We start from the raw sequence: 16846 nt of genomic DNA on the forward strand, positions 1-16846 counted from the left end.
GCTTCTCTGAGGCAGTGATAACTGAGCCTAAAAGACAAAGGGTAAAGAATCGTGCCAAGATTTTAAAAACAAATGAATTCAAGGGAGAGAGATGGGGAACATTTCAGGCAGCAAGAGCAGCCAGTGGAAAGGTGCCAAGGTGAGAATAAAAGTGGTCCAAGCAGGAACTGTCGGGGAGAGGAGGGCTGCGGCAGGCGAGGCCCCAGAGGCAGGTAGCCCGAGCAGGAACTGTCGGGGAGAGGAGGGCTGTGACAGGTGACGCCCCAGAGGCAGGCAAGACCGGATGAATCAGAGCCCGTGGACCATGGGGGACTCCAATCCATGGGCAAAGTCAGGTCTAGAACACCTGATCCTGCACCCTTCACCACCAGCTGCCATCTCGTATGTCATCCGGGTCACAATCACTGTGCCAGGCTCTGTGCTGGAGGAAAGGGAAGGCCACCGGGCTTTCCCCACCCAGCCAGCTCTTGGGAAAGGACGCTGTGCCGAATCACACTGCTTGCCTGGGGCTCGCCAGCGGGCAGTGGGTCAATCATCCATATTAGTAACAGTGGGATAACAGCAGCATCTAAATTCCGTGGACAATTGCTGTCGTCGAAACCTGTGTCAGAGCTTTATGTGAATTACCTCATTTCATCCTCACAGCCCTGTGGCATGTGGGACCACTGTCATCCCAGTTTGGTCAAGAGGAAGATTGTGAAGCAGGGAATGACACTTAAGCTTTAACAGGACAATGGCTTCAGCTGCACGCACCTTCCCTTCCAGCCCTCAGAGCAGCACCCCCCGTGAGCTGTGGTTATCTGACCACCCCACCACCACCACCACACACACACACACACACACACACACACACAGGTGAAGAACCCATGGCTCAGAGGTCAAGTCATGTGAGGAAAAGAGCTGTGACTCCAGCCCAAGGTGCCCAGCCTTAATCTTGCCCGGGCCGGTGACAACCAGCAGGGAGGGGGTGAAATGAGGAGGAGGGTGACTGCTGGGCAACGCGGAAACCTTGGCCCCCAGCCTGGAATCCGGCCTCCAGATATTTTCCTGGCCTGAGCCCAAACTGGCCACCCTGCTTGGACTGCTGCTCTGGTGAATGAAGCATTCCGCTCTGGGCATCTCTGCTCCGGAGAACCCCAGCCCCAAGTGCCTCCTCAGATCTGTCCTAAACAGGGCTGAGCAGCCTGAGGGTCACATCCCCACACAGACCCTCCCGGTCCCCCACCCCGGCCTGTCTGCTGGCTTGAAGGTCAAGGCCTGCCCTCCGGGCCGCCAGAGGTCACCCGCCACGCCCCAGCTGCCGCTGCTGGGGGACAGGACCGCTCTGCCCCTCCCTGGCAAGGGCAGGAGTGCATAAGGTGAGGAACCACCGGGACCCCAGGAGGGCATGCAGCTGCCTGGGGACACCGGCCCCTCGTCAGGATCAATCACCCTAAGCCTGTCTGAGGAGCAGCCGGCTTAGGAGCAGCCGTGAAAGCCGCCTTTGTGCCCAAGGAGAATGAGCCGCAGGAGGACGTGGGCCCCTGGCCCAGGGCACCCCTTGGGCCTCGGATCCTGAAATAACACCGAGGGGAGGACCACCCGCCTGGCCCCCGCCCCACCCTGCCCCGGGCCCAGCCAAGCCCTGTGCCCGCTTTGTGCCATGGGAGCTGCCCAGGGGAAGAAGGTAGGAGCCCCCGAGGGTCCTGCAGAGGCCCTGGACATGGGGAGGGAGGCTGTGCCCGCCAGGTGGGGTCCCTCACACACTGCTCGCCAGCCCCCTCCCTGAGCTCAGAGCTAAGATTTCATGTAGAAACCTGGCTTTGGCTCAGGGCAAGGCCGGCGTCCAATCTGTCCATCTCTGAATCAGACCTGGGGCCGCCCGGCCTCTCAGGCTCCCTGGTCTTATACACACACACACCCCCTTCCTGCCCTACCTCGGGTTCCCCGACCACTCCCCCCAGCCCCACCCCCAGCACCAGGGGAGCCTGGCACAGGTGAAGGCGGGGCAAGAAAACAATAACGACCATTGTAATTAACTTGGCTAACCAGTGGTCACCAGAGGTAGGGCCAAGGGCAAGTTATTGAAGCTATCTGTAGCTCATTCCCTCATCTGTGAAATCGGACAATAGTAGTCACTACCTCCCAGGCTTGTGGTGGGGATTAAAAGAATTACAACATGCGAAGCATTTGAAAGAGTGCCTGGCACATAGTGGGCTATATGGTCCGTTGTTGGTAGATTTGTCTTCATATTATCCATCTATCCATGTTATCCATCCATTATCCTTCTAAGTCTGGGGTCTCCATGGGGTGGGGGGAGGGAGTGTTGTAGGTAGCACAGCCAGTGCGGCATTTCTGAAAACGAGGTCTGTACACCCCTTGTGTTGGCTTTAAACATGGGGAGGGGGAGGTGTGGGAGGGGGCTTGTTAACCTGTCGCTTTCTCAGGGCCCACCCAGAGCTCCTGGGTCAGAGTCTCTGAGGAGGGGCTGGGGAATTCTGGCACATGTTCACAGCCATACCAGGACTGCCCATCAGCAATGTGGTCAGGCTGCCAGGTCCCAGTTCCTCCACCCACTTACTGTGGTGAGGAACCCCACCCGCTGCATCCCAGTCCTCACCTGGGAAGTGGGGTGGGTACCCGTCTCTGGGGGGTTCCCTGAGATGCTGCCGGTAAAGTGCTTATCAGCTTCCTGACCCCCAGAGGGCCCCATACACGGAGACGCTAATCCTCACCCAGCTGTGATGACCTATTGTATTAAAGGCGGGGAAGTGAGGTTCAGAGGTCAAGCGTGACTTCTTAGCCAGTGTGAAAAAGCGCAGGGTTTTGACTCCCTTCTGCTTAACTGCAAGCTTTCTGCCAACCCAGCCCATCCCACACTTTTCAGATTTAAAGAAGAGTACACCGTAGACCTATGGAGGAAGAACTCTGGTCCTCAGTTTCTCCATTTGCAAAACAGGAGTGTTGGGCTCGATAACCCCTGCATGCATGCTAAGTTGTATGACCCCATGGACTGTAGCCCGCCAGGCTCCTCTGTCCATGGGATTCTCCAGGCAAGAATACTGCAGTGGGCTGCTGTGCCTTCCTCCAGGCAATCTTCCCAACCCAGGGACTGAACCCAGATCTCCTGCATTGCAGGCCGGTTCTTTACCATTTGAGCCGCCAAGCCTCCTAGTGCTGGCCTCGCTTCCCATTGCAAGGCTGACTCCTGCCTGCAGGGGTCAGTGTGGGTGACCTGCAGTCAGGGCAGGAAGGTACTCGGACACAGCCTCTGGGAGTCCCAGAGCTGCCCTCCCAGCCAAGCTTCGGGCCCTGGCCCTGGCCCCAGCCGATCCCCTCTTTCAGAAACATTCTTTCCACTCCTCCCCCTCTGGATCCTATCTGTGCTGAACCTGAGGCAGGGAGTCATCATGGAAGCCAGCTTCCCAGGCCTAAAAATGACCCTAATAAGGTCTGTCCCAGGAAGGACGGAGTATAGCTCACGGTCTGCCTCTCCCTGTTGCTCCCCACCCCCTGGCAGACATCGGCAATCGATCCCCTACCCTTTCCCACTAAGTCCAGACAGCTTCAGAATCCTCAACGTAGCCTAATGGGTCAGTGAGAACTTGCCCCCAGGTTGAAAGCCACAGCTATCCCTGGACCCCAACCCCTTCCCCACCCCAGGGGAAAGCCCTCCAGGGAGAAGGCAGCCGGGCACAGTGATTGGGAACATGGGCTACACAGTCAGACAGGCCTGTGTCAGTTCCTCCACACCCTCTGTGACCTTCGGCAAGTCACTGCACCTCTCTGATTCTACTTTAGTAAACGAAAGATAAAAGACCCTCTTCAGATTATCGTAAAACCCAAATGATCCCATGCCTGGAACAAAACGGGCGCTCAGTCTCTCCCTGAACCGGCTCCTCCCGTGCCTGCGTCCTCTTCTGAGCCTCACCAACCTTCCCTCGAGCCAGCACGGCCAATGGCAGGCATAAAAGCTGACACCCAGCAGCTGTGCCTTCCCCCGCTGGTCATGGTGAGCCAGGCTGGAGCGAAAGCTGTGAGCAAGCCTCAAGCCAGGCTCCCCCTTCGGTAGACCACCCCACCAGACCTCCCCCACGCCCACCTCCCTCTTTCCAGAAGCAACACCCCGCTGGCCTCTGTGTGGAAAGTAATCCCTGTCACCTATGCACGTATTCCCCCACAGGCTTGTCCCATGAAATGCGCCCTGCTGTCCTCAGAGGCATCCCATACCCCGCCCCCAGTTATGGTTTAATCATAATCATAAAATGACAAGTCTGAAAAAGCCTTGATGATGTGGTCCAGTCCCCACCTCACTAAACAGCTGGGAAGACTGAGGTCAGAGAAGGGAAGGACTTCCCAGGGCCATGCAGCCAGGGCCAGGACATTTCTGTAGTGCCTGCAGCTCCTTCCCCAGCACCAGGAAAGGAGGACAGAGCTGCCCCTTGGAGATGACTCCTGCCCACAAAGTGCGCTCTCGGGTACCCAACTCCACCCACCACATCTTCATCTCTCCCGCCCCAGCCTCCCCCAGCAAAATAGTAACTGGATACCTGCTCCCCTGGGTCTTCCCTGGTGGCTCAGTGGTAAAGAATCCTCCTTCATGTTGATGTATGGCAAAACCAATACAATATTGTAAAGTAATCAGCCTCTAATTAAAATAAATAAATTTAAAAAAAAAGAATCCTCCTGCCAATGCAGGAGACCTGGGTTCCATCCCTGGGTCAGGAAGATCCCCTGGAGAAGGGAATGGCTACCCACTCCAGTATTCTTGCCCACAGAATCCCATGGACAGAGGAGCCTGGCGGGCTACAGTCCATAGGGTCACAAGTAGTTGGACACAACTGAGTGACTAAGAACACTTGCACCTACTTCCCTGTGCCAGGAACTGAGCCAGGGATGGAAAGGGATGGTTCCTGCCTTCACAGCCGTCTCTGTGAGTTGGGGAGACGGACAGGCAGGCAAATAGTGATAGGTGGGAACAGCGCGTGTGACAGTAAAGATGGGGCTGACCGGTCGGAATTGTCAGGACCATCTCCAGCTGCAGTTGGGGGCGCCAGGTATGAGGACTCCAGGTTGAAGTCGGCTGCTGAAATTCCCATAAATTGTATTTCAGTTAGAATGCCATCTGCTTCGAGGAAGGGAAAACCAAAAACCAGTTGGTCTAAACAATAAGGAAATTTATTGGGTTCCCTAAGTGGAGATCCAATGGCTCAGTGATGTCTCCAGGGCATTTCCTAGAAACGCACAAGCAAGGTTCCCTTGAATTTCATTGGGAGCTATTAAGTCACATGCCACCCCTAAAGCAACCCTTTTCCCCTGGGGAACACCAAGGCCATTGGCTTCACCTGGAATCCTGAACCTGGTGCTGGCAAAGGATGGAAGCAGGACCATGGGATTGGTTGAGGCCAACCAGAGACCCCTTGGGGCTGAAGATCAGTCTCCCAATGTCACCCCCCAAAACTCAACAGGAGAGAGTAAGATGGATGCTGGGCATTCAGTCATAACATGCCTGCCACCTCCGTGCGGGAGCTGGTGGTATCTCTGACCATGGTGTGAACAGAATGGAAAGAAATTGAGAAATTCAAGGGGGAGGCAGAAAGTGTGCTGGACCAAGAGTCAAAAAGCAGATACAGTTGCCCCTACTCATCCTGGGCAAGTTCTGAACTTCCCTTGAACTCAGCATGTTGTAATCTGCAAAGCGGGTACCCAGGCCACACTCAGGATTTTTGCAAAGGATCAAATGAAGGCATTTTCAATACATGGAAGCAGTGTTTCTGTTTGGAACATTCCAGAAGCTGGAAATATTGGCCAGCTGGGTGTGTGCTGATTTTCTTTATTTTTTATCTTTGGCCGCACTGGGTCTTTGAAGTGGTGCACGGGTCTTGGCTGCTGTGCACAGACTTGCTGTAGTTGTGATGTGCTGGCTTCTCGTGGCTTCTCTTGTTGCGGAGGCACGGCTGTGAGGCGTGTGGGCTTCAGTAGTTACGGCTTGTGGACTCTAGAGTGTGGGCTCGGTAGTTGTGGTGCATGGGCTTAGGTACTGCCCCACAGCATGTGGGATCTTAGTTCCCCAGCCAAGGATCAAACCCATGTGCCCTGAATTGGCAGGTGGATTCTTAACCACTGGACCACCAGGGTCCTGGCATGGACCTGGTGGACACCATTTTCCTGTGCCCTAAGGCCACCTAATGACCGTTTTCCTGGGCCCTAAGGCCGCAGGACCGCCAGAGTCCTGGCATACGTTAATTTTAGAGAGATGAGTGCAGACAACAACGTCCTGCCTGGAGCCTTGCTTTAAGTTCTTGTGACAATGAGGTTGCAGGTCCTTGGGTAGAAAGGATCCAGGAAAAGCAATTCCCATGGACCTCAGACAGCCCTTGAGGGCATGGACACAGCATTCTCTAAAACATTCCTCCGAACTCAGCACCACCCGGGTTTTTCCCTTCCGTGAACAGCTCTGTTGATGTTTGCCAAGACGCTCATTGCTTTGCATTCATTTTCATTAGAAGAACGTTTCCGTGGCTGAAACAAAAGGGAAGAAAATTGGGAGAGATGGCTAATTTTGATAAACATCCTGGAAGGGAGTGTTTGTTCTTACAGAGCCCAAAAGGCACCCATCTGGCACAGCCCCTCTGACTCCCTGAACAGTTATCCCCATCATGATGGATGGGTGCTCTTAGCCCAGGCCCAGGGAAGGGTTCCACTCGCCAGCCCATAGCTGAGCCGGGCCTGAGGGCTGCATTAGGAGACCCTCGCCATCCAAGCCAACCTACCCTTGCTACTCTGCCCACCACCTCAGACCGTTTCTCTGAGGGGAAAGTTCACCACCAGGTTCCCAGAGGACTCTGAGAATGGGGGGCTCAAGGCCAAGAGGAGAAGGAGGTCAGGAGCCCATGGTGAGGCCCCTTCCTCACCCCCAACAAAGCAGAGACCTGCTCCTGGCTGAGCCCTGACTCCCAGCATCCCACCAGCCTCCCGGGCCTCACTCACACCAGCGGCTGATGCCTGGAAGGCCTCCCGACGGCTGCCCGCACGTCCAGCCCATCTCTGAGCTCCAGGCCCAGGGCCTGCCCACCTACTCTTGTTCTTGGACCCGGCATGTGTTGAATTCTGACTGTACCCCCAGCAGACGTTCCGTCACAAGCTGTGAGGGCAGACGAGGAGGAGGGGACATAGCAGTTTCTGAGCACTGACCCTGCCAGCCACCACGCTCGGGGCTTTCAAAGGCTTCCCTCCAGCCTCCCAGCCCCGCAAGGCAGACGATGCCATGCCCACATCATGGATGAGTGACACCCATGGATGCGGCGCTCTGAGCAGCTGAAAGGGGCTTTTGAAGGCAGGTGGAATGACCTTTGGAAGCAGAGAAAGGGCACCGTTTTCCTAAGGGCCCTAGGCCACCTAATGAAGCTGTCATTCCCTGCTGCTCTTGGCTTCCCAGGCTGGGTTCAGGAGTTCCCTGAACAGGTGTACAGGTCGGGCACTGCACAGAAGCGATGAGTGCATGGGTTCGTAGGGGTGGGAATCCATCCCACATCTGCCAGTGGAGCCTTGTCCCCGGGTGCTGGTTAAGTCTGCCCAGAGGCAAGAGTATTGCTCTATGTAATGATGCAATGCCATCGCTTAAAGCCCCTCAACCACCTTTCCCAAGACTAAAACTTTTCCTGTCCGTCTTTGTGGCTGGAAGTCCAGCTTGGGAGGGAATGACATTGAAGGAGAAAGAAAGATGCTCGTCCAGCTGGCACTTCTTCTAGGACGTCTTCCCTGCGTGGGTCTCAAATGCCCACACAGGACTCGGGGCTGAGTAAGCAGGGGGAGGGGCAAGCCTGTTGCAGAGCTGTATTTGCCTAACTAGGTCTGCATGTTTTACTAAACCTGAAGGACTAGCAGGGGTAGCCGAGAAGGGGCCAGGGAGATGAGCGGGGGGTAATGATCTTCTTGTGAATGTGCTAAGAATCCTCACCACAAAGGTACCGACGCCCCTATTTCACCAGGGCAAAAACCCAGACTCAGGGAGGCACCCTTCAAGTACCAGGGCTGGGACTTGAACCAAATCTGTCTGGTTCCTAAGACCACCTTCTCTTTTTTGACTTGTTTTTTTCCATCATCAGGATGAAACCACATCTCCAGCCAGAATAAATCTTCACCTTGTGGGTAGAGTTACTAGCTGGTGCTGATTCTGGCCCCACTGGGAGCAGCACCAAAGAAGGGCTTTAAAGTTCAGAGGAATTTAATTTCCATCATGAAAGAACTCAGAGGTGGGGCAGGAGGGGCCAAATCAAAAGCCGGCTTTTGAGAAGGCAGAAACCCAAAAGCAGCTCCCTTGCGGGGCCCGGGGGATCTGCTTTCGGAACATTGTGTCTCCTAAGCCCATGTGAACGAGGGGCTTTGTTAGAGTGAGAGATCAGATCTCAGGCCTGCGGTGGAAGGGAGGGGCAGGTGGCTGGAGCCTTGTTTCTTCATCTAAAATCTGAGAGGGGCTAAACGCAACCAGCAAAGCCACGCCAAGGAAGCCATGGGAGGCAGGCTTGGTGTTGGTTTCCCTGCTCCCAAGGTGCAAGTCACGATGGGGCCTGGGGTGTCCCACAGGGCTGTCACCCATAAGAACAGAACCCACGGGGCCCAGCCAGAAACCAGGGGGTGACTGCTGTTCAGAGGGGCCTCCCTGCAGGGTTGTCCTTAGGCACTTACACTCTTGGGAACACTTTGGGGTCGTTTTGGGGTGGTGGTGTTCAGCTGCTCAGTCATTGTCCGACTCCTTGCGATCCCACGGACTGCAGCACACCAGGCTTCCCTGTCCTTCAGTATCTCCCAGAGTTTGCTGAAACTCATGTCCATTGAGTTTTGGGGTGTGCGATGGGGCAAACGTTCAGGGGGAGTCCTGCCATCAGGTCAGCATCAGTGAAGGTCCCACAGAGATTGTGATCACAAGCAAGCACGGGGAAGTGACGTCTTGGTTCCCTGGGGCTGGGTGGCTGAAAGCAGCAGAGGCGTATTCCCTCACAGCACTGGAGGCTGGAGGCCTGCAATCAGGGTGTCGGCAGAGCCAGGTTTCTCTGAAGGCTCTGGGAAGAACCTGTGCTCTGCCTCTCTCTCTGCTTCCGGGGTATGTGTGTGCTTAGCTGCTCAGTTGTGTCCGACTTTTTGCAACCCCATGGACTGTAGTCCACCAGACTCCTCTGTCCCTGGAATTTTCCAGGCAAGAACACTGGAGTGGATTGTCATTTCCTTCTCCAGGGGATTTTCCCAACCCAGGGATCAAACCCGCGTCTTCTGTATCTCCTGCATGAGCAGGTGGCTTCCTTAGCGCTGCGTCGGCTACTTTGAGCCATCTTTGTCACCCCTTGGTTTATAGATGCATCTCACCCGGGTCTGCCAGTGTCGTCACGTGGCATCTCCTGTGTGTCTGTGTCTCTTCTCTTCTTAAAAGGACACCAGTCATATCAGCTTAGAGCCCACTCTCATGACCTCATTTTAACTGAGTACATTATCAAAAACCCTGTTTGCAATTCAGGTGACATGCACAGGTACAGGGGCTAGGGCTTCAGCATAGCTTTTAGGGGATACAATTCAATCCAACCCCTAACCGTGACCCCGTTCATCCCCTCTTGGCTGTGCTCCTGGGGCCTGCAGTTCATTTTAGCTTCTGTTCTTGGCAGTGGCTTCCCACGTGGGATACCCAGAGAGTTTCATTTTGATTCAGAATCTGACCCGCTACTCTCCTGAGTAAAGCCCTTCAAGAGCCGTTACAAGGAAATCACAACCACAGAGAAGAGGGTATGAGCCCTCTGTGCCCTTACTCCGGCCTGGCCACCTAAGACACTCACACTGACTCTGCTCCAGCCATGCTGAACTCCACAGCTTCCTCCAACAAGCCAAGAGCTTCCCCGCCTCAGAGCCTCTGTTCTGCTGTGCCCTCCACCCAGGGCGCTCTTCCCTGGCTCTTTCCATGACCAGGTCCTTCAGGCTTCAGCTTAGAGAGGCCACCCCTGACCCCTCCAGCTAAAGTACCTCGATCTTGGTCCCCAGTCCTGCAGCTGCTACACAGAACTTACTTGAGTATTTCTTTATTTTTAAAAACGTTTTGGCCACCCTCGATCTTCGTTGGCACATGTAAGCTTCCTCTAGTTGCAGCAAGAGGGAACTACTCTTCATTGTGGTGCTCGGGCTTCTCGTTGCAGTGGCTTCTCGTGGAGCACAGGCACTAGGTGCGCGGGCTACAGTACTGGCACAGAGGCTTTGTTGCCCAGAGGCATGCGGGATCTTTCTGGACCAGGGATCGAACCCGTGTCCCCTGCATTGGCAGATGGATTCCTAACCACTGGACCACCAGGGAAGTCCCTTGGCTGTTTCTTTAACTGTTTCATAGCTGGCTTTCCCAAGCTCCACGTCAGCTCTATGAGGGCAGGAACCTTCCTGTCACTCAGTCTGGATGCCAGGGGACATATCCTAGGAAGGAGACTCAGTGAATCCAGAGCTACCGTCCAGGAAACTCACTCCTTCCTTCCACAGGTATGTCCTAAGCACCCACTTTGAGTCAGATGCTGCCTCAGGCCCCGGGCATGGAAGAGAGCCCAAGGGAGACAGACTACAGGCTGCACTGAATGACTGACCGACAGGATTAGCAAAGGGAGCCCTTCACACAGGCCTTCACCACCAGCTGCCAGAAAATACTGAAAATTCTAATTGTGGCTTCCCTGGTGGCTCAGACGGTAAAGAACCTGCAATGCAGGGAACCCAGGATCTATCCCTGGGTCGGGAAGATGCCCTGGAGAAGGGAATGGCAACCCACTCCATTGCCTGGAGAATTCCATGGACAGAGGAATCTGTAGGGCCAGTCCATAGGGTCACAAAAGAGCTGGACACAACCGAGCATGCATGCGGTGTGTCCTACCACACCCCTCTGGTGTCCGTCACCCGCTGTGGGACCCGAGAGCAGACAGGCGGCATGGAAGCGTAGGCCAGGATAAAACCACAGGCGGGGGTGGGATTACCTCAGCATGCTGCTGCTGCTTGTATTCCTTAATGGTCTTGATCTTCCCCGGATTGCGCCTGGTAAACACCTTCCACTTCACCCTAGTCTGAGCGGCTAGGAGACAGTAGCTTGATTGCTGGATCTACAGTGAGATGCCGCTGTTGTCCCCCTCTGCACTTGGGAAAATTGACCCAGTAAGTGCTTGGCTCCAAAGTCTGCCCACCCCTTGGCCTCTGCATTGCATTCGTTCTGCATTTGTACTGTATTTGGTTTTGCGCTAGTATTGTATTTGGTTGCAGTACACCTCCACATACCTACCCCACGGATATCTCCGACGAGGGGAGGACCAAGATCGTAAGGGTCAGTCAGGCTGTTTGAGGTGGAGTGTGTGGCAGGCTGCAGTCTGTAGTGTTGCAAAGGGCTGGGCAAAGTGAAGGGGCCTAGCGCACACGCATGGTCAGGACACGCATGGCGGCTGCTGTCTTGCCCTGTGTTCCTCCGCTGCTCGGCCAGCTTCTACTCCACCGATCCCCTGTGCACAGGGACGTGCTTGCCCTCTGCCCCAGCTCCTGATGGTTCTAATCCTTAGCCCAGAACAGCTCCACCTGCTAGTTTATTAAAAGGAAACACCTGCCCTCATGATGCTCCTTAACCTAAGGGGCTCTGCGGGCTATGCCCCAGCTGCTGGTTTCCCTGGTAACCGATGAGCCAACCTATTGGTCCATTCATCTATAAATAGCAGCCGCCTTCTTCCCTGAGTAGCAAAGGTGGCGGCCATGACCTGTCTGCTGGCCTGGCTGCTTTACACGCTGGCATGTCGCTCTGGGACCTTTTGCTTCAGAAATGTTAGACCAAATGCACGTTTTGACGACTCTGTCAATATCTCCGGGCTCTTCTTTCTCGAGGCTGGGCAACCACAAGGCTTGCAGACCTGCGGGGGTAGCCCAGTGCCCTCCCTCCTTCCCCCACCGGTAATCACTGGTTTGTTTCCTACATCGGTGAGTCTGTTTTGCTATATACGTGTGTGTATGTATGTGTGTGTGTGTATATATATATATATTAGATTTGATGTATAAGCGACATCTGCATGTTTGTTCTTCTCCGTCTGACTTATTTCACTAAGCATGGTGTTCTCCAGGTCCTTCCATGTTGCTACAAATAGCTGAATGTCGTTCTGTTTTAAGGCTGAGAAGCACTCCACTGTGTATATATACCCCACACTTAATCCACTTGTCTGTTGATGAGCCCTTGGGTCTCTCCCATCTACTGGCTATTGTAAACGGTGCTGCTATGAACACTGGGGTGCATGTCTTTTCCAATTAGTGTTTTTATTTGTTCCAGATATATACCCAGGAGTGGGGTTGCTGAATTATATAGCAGTTATTTTTTGTTTTGAGGAACCGCCATCCTGTTTTTCATCATGGCCGAACCAATTTACGTTCCTACCAACAGCATACACGTGTTCGCGTTTCTCCTTGCCAGCATCTGTTATTTGTTGACCTGTTGATGATGGCGATTCAGGCAGGTGTGGGTGATACCGCATCATGGTTTTGATCCGCATTTCTCTGATGGTTAGCGATGTTGAGCGTCCTTTCATGTGCCCATTGGCCATCTGTATGTTGCCTTTGGAAAAAAATGGTTGAGTGTCCTGCTGTTGTTGTTTTTTTTTTTTTCGATTGGGTTGTTTGCTTTCTTGGTGTTGAGTTGTAGGCGCTGTTGTGTTTTGCGTGTTGACCCCTTGTCAGTCATGTGGTTGGCGGGTATTTCCTCCCATTCAGAGGGTTGCCGTCATCTTGTGGATGATTTCCTTTGCTGTGCAGGGGCTTTTGCGTCGGCTTGGGTGCAGTTGGTATGTTTTTGCTGTTGTCTCTTTTGCCTTGGGAGACTAGGGGACTGTTGCCGTGTGGTGCTCCGCCTGTGTCCTCTTCTGGGAGCTCTGTGGTTTCAGGTCTTGCTTTTGGGTCTCTCGTCCATTTTGAGCGTCTGTGCATGGCATGGAGGAATGCTCTGGTCTCGTGTCCTGCACGTGGCTGTCCAATTTCCCCAGCACCATTTAGTGAAATGGTTGTCTCTTGTCCATTATATACTCTGGCCTTTTTCAGCTTTTCCTCTTTAAGAATGTCTTTAACAGTGATGATTTTAAAATCTGCAACTTTTAGTTGTCTCATAAGGTTTTAAGTGTGTTTGAACTTTTGAAATGTCTTTTGGTGTAAAAATAAAAAAATGAGGGGACACTTCCACTTCCCACTTCATTTTATGATAAAATAATGTTTATCAAAATTCAATAAGGACAGTAAAGAAAAGTAAATTACAGGGTGATGCACTCATCCATTGATGCAAAAAAAAAAAAAAGTTCTAGGCAAGGCTCCAAAATCCCACAGCCAGGGCTTGGTGGCCCTGGAATTACTTTAAGCCCAAGTGCTACAGCCGTCTCCTTGCTGTGGGTCTACTCTGTGCCTGAGCAGGTCAGGGACTCTGGCCAGAAATGACCACAGGCTCCGTCTCAGAATCCTGCCATTCCAGAACCAGGCCAGAGTCAGTGGAAAGTTCCAGTGGCAGTTTTTCCAGGGATGCCTCATCCAGGCTCAGCCAGGTGAACCTGGGGGAAAGGGAGAGAGATGTCCCAGGGTGACTTCGCTGGCCCGGTCCTGTCCACTGGCATGTGGCCTGTGGGCACTCCCCTGCCCCTGCTCTGCCCACAGCCAGGAGCCTCCCAGCTACAAAGCCTGGGCCTGTGTCCCCAGGAGCTGCAGACACCTGCAGGAGCTGAGACTGAAGACTGTCGGGCGCAGATGTGACACTCAGGCCAAGGACTGGCCCTCTGGGCCCAAGCTTTCTGCCTCCACCTCCTGCGACCATCCCAGCGCAAGGGCTTGGCCGGCATGGGAGGCTGGGCTCCTTGGCAGGGCTGTGTGGAGACAGTCTCCTGCAGAGAGCCTGGCCTCCTCCCAGGCTCACCACCGCACAGGGTGGGTCATGGCCTGGGGGTAACCAGCCCTGGCAGGGGAGCCATCAGGGAAGACTTCCTGGAGAAGGTGCTATCTAAGCAGACCCCTGGAGGGATGCGCCAGGCCAAGGGGAGGGTGACAGTGTTCCAGGTGAAGGGAGACATGCAGAAGCTGGGCAGGACTAGGGCAGGGGAGAGTGCTGTAGGAGAGGACAGTGGAGGGGGGGGCAGAGGTTGGGGGAACTGGGCCAAGCAGCTGGGCGTAAGACGTGTCTGAGGTTAGGCAGCTGGGAGTCAGCAGTAGCTTCACACCTGGGGCCCCGGCCATGAAGTCCGGAGAACCTCAGTTTGCATCCTGGCTTTCCCGCTCACTAGCTTCATGACGTTGGCTCCTCCTTGACCTCAGCTTTCCCATGTATTAAACTGGGTTAATAAAAGAACCTACAAAACACAGCACTTGACACATTGTAAAGGCTTAGCAAAGGGCTGCTTACTATTTGTTATTCTATCTGATCAAAGTTGGTCAGCTCCTTCCGGCTGGCCATGAGGAGCTGCCAACCATCAGCAGTATGTATCCTTCAGAGATGATAACTGAAGCCCAGGAGCGGGGGTGGTAACAGAGGAACGGGGAACAGGAGAAATGGATCCCTGTGCTCCACCAGAGGCCAGGGAGTGAGAGAGGAAGGTCAAGCAGATTTGCTTCCTTGCAGGGAACAGATTGTAGTAGCAGCCGTTCGTGATCAAAGCCAGATGAATTGGCTTTTTTCCCTCTTTATTTTCCTAACTTTCCACAGCACTCCATTTTCATCATTTTTAAAAGTGGACTTTGCTCCTCTAATTTAAAAGTCTTCTCATGTATTACTCAAATACTATATGATAGAAAAATCATAAAGTACAGAAAAGGAAAACTAAAATCACCCATTATTCTTGCGTCCAGCATAACCACTGCTGACACGCGGTGGGAATCCTTTCAGACCTGGCGGTCCACGCTGTCAGTGTGGGAGGCGGACCCGTGAGGACTTGCCCCCCACTCTGCGGTAGGTCACACATCCTTTGCTGTGGCTCCTTTCTCGTGGGTGCATCGAGTCCCGTGCATACGGGCCTGCCGCGGTGTGCTTAGCCAGCCCTTGATTTGGAGGTATTCGGTTTGTTTTTGTGCTTCCACATCGCAGTAGATGTATTTTGGTACCCACCCCTTGTCCTTTCCTTGGGATAAATTCCACCGTTAGGCTCATGGGTGGGTTTCCATGAAGTAACATATAAAATGCTATGTGTATATGAGGATGTTCAGACGCCTCAAGAAGAGGGAGCAGGGCCATGTCAGGATTTTGACAGAGCTCGTTTCCCAGAGGTGAGAATCTCAGCTTCAGAAACCATAATCTCCAGAATGTGACTCGACTCATTCTTCATTCTCATACTGAGCACTTTGGCAACTTGGACCCACAGGGCTTCAAATAACTTTTTTTCAAGGAAATAATAATATCCCATTTAGTGAGTGATCATGATGCGCCAGGTACCGTCTCACAGCAACCTCATGAAATCGGAACTCCTGTGGTCCCCAGAGCTCAGAGAGGTTAGGTGCCTGGCCCCAGGTCACACAGCAGGGCAATGGTGAATGCAGGAATCAGCCCCAGGCGGGCGGCAGGCTCACGGCCCACTCCCTCAGCCGTGGGCCTGGCCCAGCATCACCACCCAGCGCAGTGGTGGTTCCCAGAGTGAGGGAGCATGCCCTGAAGCAGCCGTTCCCTTGCTTCTCTAGGTCAGGTTGTCACGGCTCGCTGGGCTGAGTTTACTCCAGGGAACGTCCCGTAAACACGTGCTGCAGAAAGTCAAGAGCACCTGCCTGACCCATGGTGGTCAAACGTAGAGAGGATGTAGCAGATTTGGGATTCTTTGGGCAGAACTACCCCCTCCCTGACGGTAAAGAATCTACCGGCAGTGCAGGAGACCTGGGTTCAATCCCTGGGTTGGGAAGATCCCCTGGAGAAGGAAATGGTAACCCACTCCCATTCTTGCCTGGAGAATCCCATGGACAGAGGAGCCTGGCGGGCTACAGTCCATAGGGTCACAAGGATTCGGACACAACTGAGTGTCTCACAAACTTACCCCCCGCCCGCACACACACCCTCGCTGTCCAGCCACCTCTTTCTCCACCAAGGCTGGGGTATGGAGCAGCCCAGACTTAGGACACCTTTATCTGGCACATAGCAATCAACCCCACATGCTGGTGGAGACCCGTATTTCCTTGAGCTAAAACGGCCACAGCTCTGCCCGCCACTCAGGCGGAAAGCACGGTGGCCCTTGGACATTCAGTGAGTCCTCTGGGAACAATACCAGTGCACTTTTCCAAGAGCTGGACTTGCTGAGCACACTTACTGTGCCCCACATCTAGGTGGGTGGCAGAGCTAGGCGGTGTCACAGTAGGATCTACACCAGGGCAGTCTTGACCCCAGGCCCACAGCTTTCTCCCGAAACCCCCAGGAAACCCAAGGAACTTGGGAAAGTTCCAGACTTGGGCAGAATTAGGCAGTGAGCACCTGGAGGCAGGGACCAGGCCTTCCTCATCCCTACAGACCAAGCCTGCCGGACGAGGGATGCTGCACTGGACAAGCCTGGGGTGCGGCCCCTGTTTGCCACCTGCCAGCCGTGCAGCCTTGGGAGAGTTTAACCCCTCTGCACCCCAGTTTCATCATCTGTGAATGGGGACTAGTTGTGGCCATTTATTGATAGTGTGGAGGCCTCAGGCAGCAAGCCAGATGAGTCAGCAGAGCAGGAATCAGACGTGATTCCTGCCCACCCGGCTCCATACTGTGCCTGACACAGGAAGTGGCTGTCATCAGAGCTGGAATGACCTCCATCCTGCGAGTGATTGAACTGCTGCCGCCTCGGGTTCGATACAAAGTCTCCACAGGGAACAACCTCAGGCTGTCTAGCTCTCAACTAGGAAT

The 16846-nt window shown here is 54.1% G+C and overlaps 1 protein-coding gene across 2 annotated transcripts in view; it reads left to right on the forward strand.

Moving 5' to 3' along the window:
• Positions 1 to 1339: 1339 nt before the first annotated feature.
• The window catches only part of FAM107A (family with sequence similarity 107 member A), a 92219-nt gene continuing 76712 nt past the window's right edge, over positions 1340 to 16846 (forward strand). Inside the window, exon 1 of one of the 2 annotated variants that reach the window (XM_061397450.1) lies at positions 1340 to 1358. Coding sequence is in view for 1 of the 2 variants with exons in the window: in XM_061397443.1 (XP_061253427.1) it covers positions 11728 to 11949 (222 nt within the window). In the remaining variant the exon portion in view is untranslated. Of the gene's footprint in view, positions 1359 to 11713; positions 11950 to 16846 lie in introns of those variants that run through there. The other variant, XM_061397443.1, reaches the window with a different exon arrangement.

This window comes from Bos javanicus, chromosome 22 (assembly GCF_032452875.1).
Source record: "Bos javanicus breed banteng chromosome 22, ARS-OSU_banteng_1.0, whole genome shotgun sequence".
In the NCBI taxonomy this organism is placed as follows: Eukaryota; Metazoa; Chordata; class Mammalia; order Artiodactyla; family Bovidae; genus Bos; species Bos javanicus.